At 41.1% G+C, this 12,086-nt stretch overlaps 1 protein-coding gene across 19 annotated transcripts in view; it reads right to left on the bottom strand.

Annotated features, from left to right (window-relative positions):
* DLGAP1 (DLG associated protein 1) overlaps positions 1 to 12,086 on the bottom strand; it is a gene marked incomplete at its 5' end in the record, with an annotated part of 693,962 nt that overhangs the window by 240,662 nt on the left and 441,214 nt on the right. For 3 of the 19 annotated variants that reach the window (XM_080685521.1, XM_080685514.1, XM_080685509.1), the window contains one exon: positions 11,269 to 11,361. The exons of 6 other annotated variants lie outside the window; for them this stretch is intronic. In XM_080685521.1, the coding sequence (XP_080541647.1) occupies positions 11,269 to 11,361 (93 nt within the window). Of the gene's footprint in view, positions 1 to 10,809; positions 11,007 to 11,268; positions 11,367 to 12,086 lie in introns of those variants that run through there. 10 more of the 19 variants (XM_080685523.1, XM_080685505.1, XM_080685503.1 and 7 more) reach the window with 7 other exon arrangements.

Here is a 12,086-nt window from a genome sequence, read left to right as displayed (position 1 = left end):
GGAAAAATCCAAAATAAGATGAGAAGCAGGATAAGAAAGACTACATTGACTTCCAAGTTCATAATTAAATATGGTACTTATTTAACGGACTTAAAAAGTTTGAACATTCTGTATGATTACTTATTAAAGGAATTCAGTTTAAACTCTACTAATATCTGTGAATAGCACTGTTTATGCATTGGATATAGGTAGCCAGCTCTAAACTGACACACATGAGTACTCTGTCCTGGATATTCTATGACTTGATTTGGTTATACTTTTATAAGGTAACTAGAGGTCCGGTGCATGACATTCATGCACTGTTGCATTGGGGTCGGTGGGGGGGAGGTCCCCTCAGCCTGGCCTGCACCCTCTCACAGTCCGGGAGCCCTCAGGGGATGTCCGACTGCCAGCTTAAGCAGTTGGACATCCTTAGCGCTGCCGCGGAGGCGGGAGAGGCTCCTGCCACTGTCACTGTGCTCGCCAGCCAGCTTCTGACTGAGCAGCGCTCCCCCTGTGGGAGCGCATTGACCACCAGGGGGCAGATCCTGCATTGAGAGTCTGCCCCCTGGTGGTCAGTGCGCATCATAGCGAGCGGTCATTCTGCTGTTTGGTCGATTTGCATATTACCCTTTTATTATATAGAATTTACAAGCATTCTCTAAAGATATACCTTTAGGGAAACATCTCTTTTCCTTCTGACTTAGAGTAATAATTTATCAGATAGTAAAATTGGTGAATTTCTCCAATATTTAGTTAACAATCTGGATTATAGGAGTTCATGTACCAAACAGAATTCTGGCTCACAGCATGCCTGGAAAATAACTGTCTGGTCTCCCTAAAGGACAGATATAAAGCCATGCTGAGTTAGAGGAATCATATTTGGGGCTCCTTAGTTTACTTCCTCATCATTTCAATGAAATTACTTCCTATAGAAGCAAACATTCCCAAGTTAATCCAAGGAAAGGATAGAAAATGGAAGACAGTGCTTATTCAGACATAACCTTGTAGTGTTTTAACAATGTTATAACTACAATCAAGTTGGCAGTCTCAAGGGGCCAATAGTACTCATTCTCATTGAGACAAACAAAAAAGCAAAAACAGCCTTGAGCAATGGTTCTTTCATAGGTTGAGATATAATTTTCCTGTTACATGAAATGATATTGTTCTAATACAATTTAACATTTTATATATCTGACTTTGCAAGTGGACCTCATATATTACTTGCTTTCTAACATGACCACTCTCCAAACTAGACTTGGGTTTACAGTTAAGCATAATGGTGGGATCTGTTTTTTAACCATAGTTAATAATGTTTTAAAATTGGTATTAAAATAAATTCTCATCAAGAAACATTCTTGCAGGAAAAGATCAAAGGGACTATTTACACAGCAGAGGCTGCATGATATAGTGGAAAGTGAACAGATTTCGGAATCAGATGGTCAGGTTTTAAATCTTTGTTCCGTCATTTAATAGCAGCATAATCTTGAGCACATTAATTACTCCCATTTCATATAAAATGAGGGTATGCACAACTGCCCCAGAAACTTTCAGAAATAAGGACAATATATGTTTAAGCATAGGGCCATAGAACGTTCTCAATAAATTATAGTCCTTTTTTCTCTCTCTTTCTACTCATTCTCCTCCTTCATCTTCTTCCTCTCCTTGCCATCATTCATTATCTCATGAACTGCATCCAGTATGGGATAGAAGAGCTCTAGACTGGAAATCAAGGGGCCTGTGTGTTCTTAGGAAAGTTAATTCTTTTCTCTGGGTCACAGCTGAGGAATAGGGTATGAGGGTGACATAAGAATGATCTGTTATGCCTGGTCAGTGGTTGAGCTTGACCTATGGACCAGGTTCCATTCCCAGTCAGGGCACATGCCCAGAATTGCGGGCCCGATCCCCAGTAGGGGGCATGCAGGAGGCAGCTGATCAATAATTCTTTCTCATCATTGATGTTTCTATCTTCCTCTCCCTATCCTTTCCTCTATGAAATCAATAAAAATATTAAAAAAAGAATTTTCTGTTATAGCTAAGAAGTGATTCTAGAGTGTGAGTTAATCACGAATTCTTTGCAGCTCATGCTCAGTTGTGTTTTCATAAAGGTCAGGGCACCAGGACTGCAGTCTGGGAGAGCAATGATTAAACTTACCAAGGTTGGGATAGTTACTTAACATTTTTTGGACTTTATCAGGGTCTTCTGATTTGTTGGATTTATCAAGAGTAGATACAGACTATCCCCTCTGCCTACCTGGGTCATTAAACTCTTTTTGATAGCTTAGATCTGCTTATTGGGGAAGGAATGGGCAATAGTTTTCAAATTGTGTGTGTGTGGGGGGGGGGAATTTCTCCCCACCCCAGGAAAACTTGGATGCAGGGCATTGGATGGGGAAGAGGATTTGGATTTGAATCCTCCTTTTCTTCCTCTTATTGCTTCATTAGGAATAGCTCTGTTTTAAATTCTTTTATACAAACAAGAAATTCCATGGTTAAAAGTGTAAAATGCTCTGAGCTAACTGATCTTTGAAATTCTGGTCAATAACTGCTTATATTGACTGTGCATGTTCACTGTGAGTGCATAAAGAAGAAAGGCACAATGAGATGCACTCTCCAGAAACTACAGAATAGACTAAGCCACGACCAAATTAGTCCCAATGCCTAAAGTAAAAAAAGCAGGGGGTGGGCAGGAGGCAGAATTTCTTGAGTGTGTATATATATCGCTATGACGGGCACTGCGGCAGCCAACTGGCCCAATCCGGGCCCCTATCGGCCCCTCCCAACCTCCCGTGTCCTCTCCCCTCCGCCTCCTCAAATCAGGCCCCCCCACCCTAATTGGGGGCAGGGTTGGCTGGCCAACCTCCCAGGGTCCCTCCCCCCAGCTGGCCTTCCATAGGCTTCGATCGCTGGCCAGGCCCAGGGATCCCACCCATGCACGAATTCGTGTACCAGGCCTCTAGTAGTTAAGATAAATGAATGTTTTGTGCTACATGATTGAGGAACGCTAACAGATTGAATAAGAGGAAGACTTCCTACTGTCCCTGCTTCTGCATGACCCTCTACTGAGAAGGTCATGAGAAGCCATGAGAATGCCAGTTAATTTCTCCAGGCCTCAGTTTTCTCATCTGTAAACTGATGGTTTCCTATTCCAAATTATATTATAAAAATAGAGGCCCAGTGCATGAAATTTGTGCACGGGGGAGGGGGGTGTCACCCACCGGGATCGGGCTTAAACGGGCAGTCGGACATCCCTCTCACAACCCAGGACTGCTGGCTCCCAACTGCTCGCCTGCCTGCCTTCCTGATTGCCCCTAACCGCTTCTGCCTGCCAGCCTGGTCACCCCCTAACCACTCCCCTGCCAGCCTGTTTGCCCCTAACTGCCCTCCCCTATGGGCCTGGTCACCCCTAACTGCCCTCCCCTGCAGGCCTGGTCACCCCCAACTGCTCTCCCCTGCAGGCCTGGGTCCCCCCAACTGCCCTCCCCTGCAGGCCTGGGTCCCCCACAATTGGCCTTTCCTGCAGGCCTGGTCACCCCTAACTGCCCTCCCCTGCAGGCCTGGTCTCCCCCAACTGCTCTCCCCTGCAGGCCTGGGTCCCTCCCAACTGCCTTTCCCTGCAGGCCTGGTCGCCCCCAACTTCCCTCCTCTGCCGGCTTGGTCACCCCTAACTGCCCTCCCCTGCTGGCCATCTTGTGGTGGCCATCTTGTGTCCACATGGGGGCAGCCATCTTGCGTATTGGAGTGGTGGTCAATCTGCATATTACTCTTTTATTAGATAGGATAGAGGCCTGGTGCACGGGTAAAGGCCAGTTGGTTTGCCCTGAAGTGTGTCCCAGATCAGGGTGGGGGTTCCCTTGGGGCATGAGGCGGCCTGGGCGAGGGGCCTGTGGTGGTTTGCAGGCCGGCCACACCCCCTGGTGACCCAAGCGGAGGCCTTGGTATCTGGGGTTTATTTATCTTCTACAATTGAAACTTTGTAGCCTGGAGCAGAGCCAAGCCTTCTGCTTGCTCCATGGCGGCAGCCATTTCTGTTGGGATTTATGTATCTTCTATAATTGAAACTTTGTAGCCTTAAGTGAGGCCTGGGCCGGCCAGGGTGTGCAGAAAGCTTGGCTTCCTCCATCGCTGGGGGCAACCCTAGCCTCCTGCTCTTTCCAGCTCCGTGGCTGCCACCATTTCTGTTTGGGTTTATGTATCTTCTATCATTGAAACTTTGTAGCCTTGAGTGGAGGCCTAGGCCGGCAAGGGCAGGCGGAAAGCTTGGCTTCCTCCATCGCCGGGGAAACCCAAGCCTCCCTCCTGCTCTCTGTGGCCATAGCCATCTTGGTTGGGTTTATTTGCATATTCGCTCCTGATTGGCTGGTGGGCGTGGCTTATGGGTGTCACAGAGTGATGGTTAATTTGCATATTACTCTGTTATTATATAGGAAAGCTACCTAAAAAGTAAGGGGAAGAAAAGGGAAAAGGAAGAAAGGAAAGGGGAAAGTACTGCCAAGCCTAATTCTCTTTTGCTCAGAAGGGTACAGGACAGTGGTCAGCAAACCGCGGCTCGCGAGCCACATGCGGCTCTTTGGCCACCTGAGTGTGGCTCTTCCACAAAATACCACGTGCGGGCGTGCATGTACAGTGCAATTGAAACTTTGTGGCCCATGCGCAGAAGTCGGTTTTCGGCCTGGGCGAGTCTATTTTGAATAAGTGGCATTAGAACATTCAAAGGGCCAAAGAGCTGCATGTGGCTCGCGAGCTGCGGTTTGCCGACCACTGGTATAGGACATGGGAAGGTGGAAGTAGGTGTGAGTATAATCAACCTCACATGTCTGATTTCTAAGGTTGATTTCAGTAAGGTCAATGAGGGGTGATAGTAAGGTCTTGCTTAGTATGGGCACAGTCTTCCAGGTTGTTCCATAATATCATTGGATATTTGGTAGTGTTGACAATAGTGGTGGGGTGTGGGTGGGAGGGTTTGGGGGGGGAGGGCAGTGCATAAGAGACAAAGAGAAGCTGGGCTAGATAGTAAAAGCTTTCTATAAGCAAGGACAATATCTTGGAAATTTTAAATTTCCTGTCATGAAATAGCTATAGGACTTGGTTATCTAGATTTATCAATAAAAGCTAATAAATATAGTTGGTTTGGGGATTTAAAAAAACAGCATGAAAGTAAAAATATATATATTTAAAGTAGTATGTAAGCTCATATGAGATATTTTTGATTGATTGTTTAGTTCTTGAGATCATCTAGCATGAAATAAAATGTTTCTTTTTCTATTCAATGATTGCATAAGTCAAATACGGCAAACCTATACGACAATTTTAGGCCTGTGGATCTGAGTTTCCATAAGCCTTGCCACTCACCCTCACAGAGAGTTCTTGTTTCTGGTGGGTTTGTTTCACCTCCTTTGGGAAAGCCTCAGAGAGAAGGCAGCAAGCAGGAAAATCAGCTATTTATAGGCTTTTTTTTTGACTAAAAGTGTCTGCTCAGCGTGCCATGGAATACTTCCAAGAGGTGGGAGAACAGGAAACTATCTAAAATCAACTAGAAGGCTGGAGGAGTGTTATGGGGGAAAGATTTTATATGGGAGTCATTTTCAGAAAGCTCAGCGTTCATTTGCAAACAAATGACAGTTACTTTCACTGACACCTCCTGAGTCACAGGAAAGCCAGCTAAACTTCTACTAGTTAAGAGGAGAAGGAAAAAAAAAAAGACAAATTCTCTAAGGATTACAAGTAGTTAGGATCCTTTAAGGGACTTGAAGGCAAAGTCCTGCGGGAGCGTGCCTCTCTCTGTACGTATTCACTGCTGGAGGGGTCACCAGTCAAGACCTATACTCATAATACAAGTTGGGCTAGCAGCTGGCCTTCTAAGTGAGGGCTGCAGGTCCTGGGTGACCTTACAGGAGTCCTGCTTTGCCCACAGTAGGATCTTTATCTTCAGTCATTTCCATTTTTATAAAAAAAAAAAATGGCAAGCTATTTGCTCAACTTTTCACAATTAAGAGTCATCATTTTATTAAATTGTAGTTCATTCTTCCCATGAATGAGAATGGGTTTTATTTTTATTGTTTTAGTGGCAACGTGGAAGCAGGTGAGATAGGGAGTATGTGGCTGCCTGAGAAAGTCTGAGCTCCCCATGGTCCTGTGGAGGAAAGAGCTCCTGAGAGAGAACTGGCTTCAATGTTCATGTTCTTTGTCTGAATTTCTGCAGCCTTATAAGTAAGATGTAGTTGGCTTCAGAGAATGGAGAGGATTAATCAGGGACTTTGGGCGGGAGTGAAGAAGAGTGACGGACAAGGAGCTTCTGTCACCTGCTAGCAATGGCGGAAGAACTCCCACCTATGAAAGTTGCCAGGGTGGAAACACTCCTCAGAGAACCTGGATAAGCCAAAAAGAAAGCAATAAAGAGTAGATAGAATCCCTTGTAGACAATCCCCATAGCTGTTACTGTTAATTAAATTATCCTGTTGACATACCAAAGCTTCCTGGAATAAGGCACCAGTGTCTTGACAGACTTAAGTTATGAAAATAAAAGGAGGTTTTATTTGAACAAACTAAACCTTGAGGAGGCTAGAAGAATTGTGTTCCATTAGTAAATATCAAGGCATGGGAAAATCTGACCCACTGATGTTACGCTTTCAAAAGATCAACCCTTTATGAACTTTTCACAGACGAAGCTTTATGTGTGGTTGGCACATTGACGAAGAAGCCTAAGTATAAAAGAAAAAGGGGGAAAGCACATGAATCACATGAAGAAGCAGAGAAGCATGTTAACCTCAGGATTTGTAAACTCAAAACATTTAACACTAGATTTTTTATTTATTAGAAAAATTAAAAGTTAAAATATGTTAAACACCTAAACAAATACAAAGGTTGTGTTATTACACCCATTTTTCAGATACAGAAATGGAAATACTAAGTCAGTGGTTCTCAACCTTTCTAATGCCGCGACCCTTTAATACAGTTCCTCATGTTGTGGTGACCCCCAACCATAAAATTATTTTCGTTGCTACTTCATAACTGTAATTTTGCTACTGTTATGAATCGTAATGTAAATATCTGTGTTTTCCGATGGTCTTAGGCGACCCTGCTATGGTCGCGACCCACAGGTTGAGAACCGCTGCTATTGAGCCTAAGACCATCGGAAAACACAGATATTTACATTACGATTCATAACAGTAGCAAAATTACAGTTATGAAGTAGCAACGAAAATAATTTTATGGTTGGGGGTCACCACAACATGAGGAACTGTATTAAAGGGTCGCAGCATTAGAAAGGTTGAGAACCACTGTACTAAGTAGAGGGAACCCAAGTTGGAAGTCAGTGGCAATATTAAAGCCCATGTTTTCATCTGTTAGGATTGACTGCCCCCTTCAGTAGGTAAAAGGATAAATATAGTTGTTTGTTCCCTAGAATTGGGTTAAAGTGTGGTTCTTGGATTTATCTCTGTAACAGAATCACTCCAGATGTACAGAATCAGAATCTCTTGGTTTGATGCCCGAAAGGCTCATTTTATAGACATGTTCAAGCTGATTTTCATGCATACACAAAATTGAGGAACCATTGCCCTAATATTCAATGATAAAGCAAGTGACCACACACATACATGATTCTATACATGCAGATGAATGTGGTATTATGCTAATTTTTACCCATATGGATGCCAATATATATAATGCCTCATATAGTATTTCCAACTTTAGAGCTAGATGTTTTTTGCATTTACGTACTTTTTCATTTTGAAAGCAATGACCAAGAGGTCAGACTGTAGCCCTTGTCATCTCCCTTACATATTTTCTAGAGTTGCCCTGATGTAAAGGTCTCATTGCCCAATAATTCTCTCCTACATGTCACATTTGGACAATATGGTTACAGATATGTTAACAATTTTTATCCTAGGAAAGTGAGAGGTGAGGAAAACTGGCTGCCAAGAGAGTGGAAGATGTCAGCAAGAAGGGCATTGTCTTAAAAATCCAGTATCAGGGCTTTGTTGCTGTGCCTAAAGATCACATCTCCATTGGTTCTCCATTGGTATGTGGTTCACTCATAATAAAACCATTGGAGTGCAGGAAGGACTGATGGGAATAAGAGAAAAAAACATACTCATTTCTTTATTTTAGAGGTCAAAAATACTACCTACCATTTGCAACCATAGAATTATAGGTTGCAGCCAGCATACATGCACACAATATACACTAACCCTGGACTCCACATTATTTTGCTTCATAGACAGTTCTATGATATCACAAGCCTAAATTTTGTAAAACATTTCCTAATTCTGTAAGAACAATGAGTAGGAATTATAACTAATAGAATATAGTGACCTAATGGTAAAAGAAAAGATCTACCAATCTAGAAAACTTATTTTGCAAATGTAATTAAAAGTCTCTTTATCTTAGAAATAAAAACACGGTAGGGCGTATTGCCAAACTTTAGAAAATGAAAAACAAACTACCTAGTTTTTAACGATAATTCTATGTATTCTCACACTTAAAAGATAAGAGAATCAGAAGAGGTCTTTCCTTGGTCATTGTTTCCTTAATGAATGTCCTTAAAAAAAGGAATAAAAAATTAGTAGAAATAAGAAATTGGTCAATGGTAACAGAAGGAGTTGTATGATATGTCTCTCCTTACACTATATTATCTCCTTTACCCCTGTTAATGGAATAACAGCAATGGATTCATTCATTCTCTATATCTTTATTTTTGAGCTACAAATAGAACTGGGTTGAAGGAGAATAAATGATTCACTGAAAAAAATTAAAGCACCCCCTCTAACTGTGGTTTCAGATTAAGCACTTATAAAAACATCTAAATATGCATTTACAAAAATAAAGTAAAATAATTTTCCCTGTGCCATAATGTGTTCCAAATGGGAGTTATTAGAGATGGAGCCAGAAGGCAGGGGGTGAGGCAAAATGGTCTTGAGAAGCAGGTAAATGAGCCATAGATGGGAAGTCATACATGCATGCTATTGCTATCCAGTGGGAAAAGTTACAGGTTCAAAATTTCAGGTGAGATTACATAACTCTTCATGGGCTTGTTAATAGTAATCGCATTTTACTTAAACAGTCCAATTTTCATTTTTAAAAAACCAAGCTTCCCTAGCAAATGACAGAAAATAATCTAACTATTAATAATGAGGTGCTATAGTTTGAACCACATTTGTAATTTTAACTGCTTAGATCTATAAAAATGGAATTTCCTCTGATTCAACTCCATCTCAATGAGCACTAGAATCTACTAAGAGGTGGTCACATTTAAACCAAAAATCAAAATGGTGAAACAAACAAACAATCTAGTCACCAAATCAAAGCCAGCTTGGTAACACTGCATGTTTTTAGTGGCTCCTATAAAACCTCAAACAAAACAAAAAATATATATAATGAGTTCTACCATTTACAAATCACTGTGTAAAGTTGTGTAAAGCCATGATCTCAAATGGACCAGAGATTATGGATAAATATTTTTCTACGAAATGGTAAATTATTACTTGGGATACTATCTTTAATTTTCAACCAAGCAAACGGCCCTAGAAGGATGCAAGGGAGCGAAGAAAAATAATCCACTGTCCACCGAGAGACCTAAGGCTAGTTTTCCTCTTTCACTCAGTGCTAACCATGCTAAAGCTTCCAATAGTAGATTGGACTTTGTAGGATCAGATAACCAAGCACTTTTGGTGTTATTGAAAATGTCTTTAGAATAATGAAATTGTAGACCAAGAATAACAAAGTTTCTTTAACAACCTCCAAGAAAGATACCCTATTATTTTTTCTATTTCATTTCGATCTTCCTTTTACCACCACTGAGCCTTTCTGGAGCCCTCCTTTCAGAGTGTTTTGCCAGTTGTCTCCCCCACCACCCCCAGTGCTAGGATATGGGCGATAGTGAGAATTCCAGAGAACCCGGGAGAGAATTGTGAGGTTTCTGCTGCTGATCACTGATTCTACATTAAAAGTTAGCAACAGGCAGGAGTAGCCTCATTTTCCAATCAACAAAGAAGAACCTCTCTACTGAGATCAGTGACAAATAGGGAGAAGATTGTGCAAGACAAAGAGGAAATACATTAAAATTTCTGACACCCCCTTGCTGGATTATTAAAGCAATTTAAATAACAAAACAACAACAACAACAAAGGAAATCATCAACTACTGTGGTTGATGGGGGTTTTAAAAAGGCAGCAAGGAAACCTCACAGTAACCAAAGTCACTAGCAGAATTGCTCAGCACTGTCACACATTTCACATAAAGTAGTTTAGTTGATTTGGTATAATTTAAATTGTTCTAAAACAAGAGGAAGAAAAGCCTCAGCCAGGGAAAGAAAAACCTCACTGGGCAAAGATCTAAATAATCTTGAACAAAATTTTGACAAACAGTTGTACCTGCATTGAAAAATAATTCTGCGTTCCTGTTTTATGAATGATACTTCAGTAATCTTTTGTGGAGTGTTATTTAACCAGCAGCCCCCCAGTCTTCGCCCCCCCAAGCCCCTCAACCATCCAGAAATTTTAATTTTGCAACATAACAGTAAGCATTCAGGATTCTTATCATGGAAAACGAATGATCACATTTCAATCACTAGCCACATAATGTCCTCTAATAGCACCTGGCACCTTAGATAATCTGTGTCAATTACAAAGCCCCTGTGGGGACACAGATTTGTGGGTGTCCGAAGTATCAACCTGTTTTCCTACCATCTGCACATACATTCATTTATTAGCTCTTTCAGCCTTTAGAGAAGAAATAAAATAACAAAAAGATCCTCCTTCTCCCCTCCACCCAAACCACCCAAACCAGCAACATACTATCACCAAATACAAAGTAATGAAAGAGTTGTACCCAAACCTGGTTAGTCCTTCCATTTCTTGAAACTTGCACACAAACTGAAGAAACCCACTCAGCCTTAAAGAGGTCGATCATGTTGCTCTCCTAAAATTTCATCTCTGTGAGTGCCTTCTTTCTCGGGTCTGTCTTGCTCTCTCTCTCTCCCTCTCTCTGTGTCTCTCTCTACTTCTACCGGAGAGTGTTTTCTTTCTCTTTTCCTGTTTCTGCTGCTGAATGAACGCAAAATCCATGATTTGAAGGGATTTTGTTTTTTAGGCTAACAGTTGGAAATCTAAAATCTTGCTCTTCTGAATGGCTTTAAATACCAGTCACTCAACATATAACGTTTACATAAAGACGCATATACAGAAAGAAGAATCTTGCTTTTTTAAAGCAAAAACAAAACCACAACAAAAGCTCCTTTTACTCCTTTCATCCCATTCCTATTTTATTTACTTAACTATTAGCACTTACCCTGAGATGTGCCATAAATGCTCTATTCCAAATGTATAAAAGCCAACCACATCTCAACTGAGAATTAAACAGTTTTAATGTCTTCAAATCCATGTCCCTGATCCAAAGCCTGATACAGACAGTCACTGGCAGTGGTACAATAATTCTACACAGCAGACATCTGATTCTTGACATTTAAAAATAACAATATTGGGGGGGGGAAAAGAGTCCTTTTTTAAAAAAAAACTACAAACAGCTTGCGAGTGAGCACATTATCACCAATTGATTGTATTAACTGAAACTGGCAATGATTTCAAGCTACAATATTTCATTTTGAAATCAATGTCAGACAGAGGCCAAATACCTACAGACTTCTCATTTTCTATATAATCACAGCAATGGCCTATGTTAAATTAATTCTAAGTGATAATTGAACTAAGGGAGAATCAGAACTGTGCTAGTATTTAGATGCTATTATTGGTGACTATTAATTTAATCTTTGTTCATTCTTGAATCAAATTAGGAACCCTTCAGTCATTCTGTTGCTTGTCTAAGACAGATCACATTTCATAAACATGCAGGCACATACATCAGGTCAAAACCCCCAACACGTTTATTTCTATTTCTGAAGCACATTAGAGACTCAGACCGATCTGGGATCAAGACTTAGCTCTTCCACTTACTATCTGTGCATTCCTGGGCAAATGATTTAATCTTTTGTGCCTCAGTTTTGTTGTCTGTAAACTGGAGTAAACAGTAATACTTTACAAAGTTGTTTTAGGTACTAAATGAGATACTTTATGATTTCTAGCACATAAAAAGTATTTGATATATGCTAC

This window comes from Plecotus auritus, assembly GCF_963455305.1.
Source record: "Plecotus auritus genome assembly, chromosome: 8".
In the NCBI taxonomy this organism is placed as follows: Eukaryota; Metazoa; Chordata; class Mammalia; order Chiroptera; family Vespertilionidae; genus Plecotus; species Plecotus auritus.
This window is presented reverse-complemented; position numbering and strand designations above follow the sequence as displayed.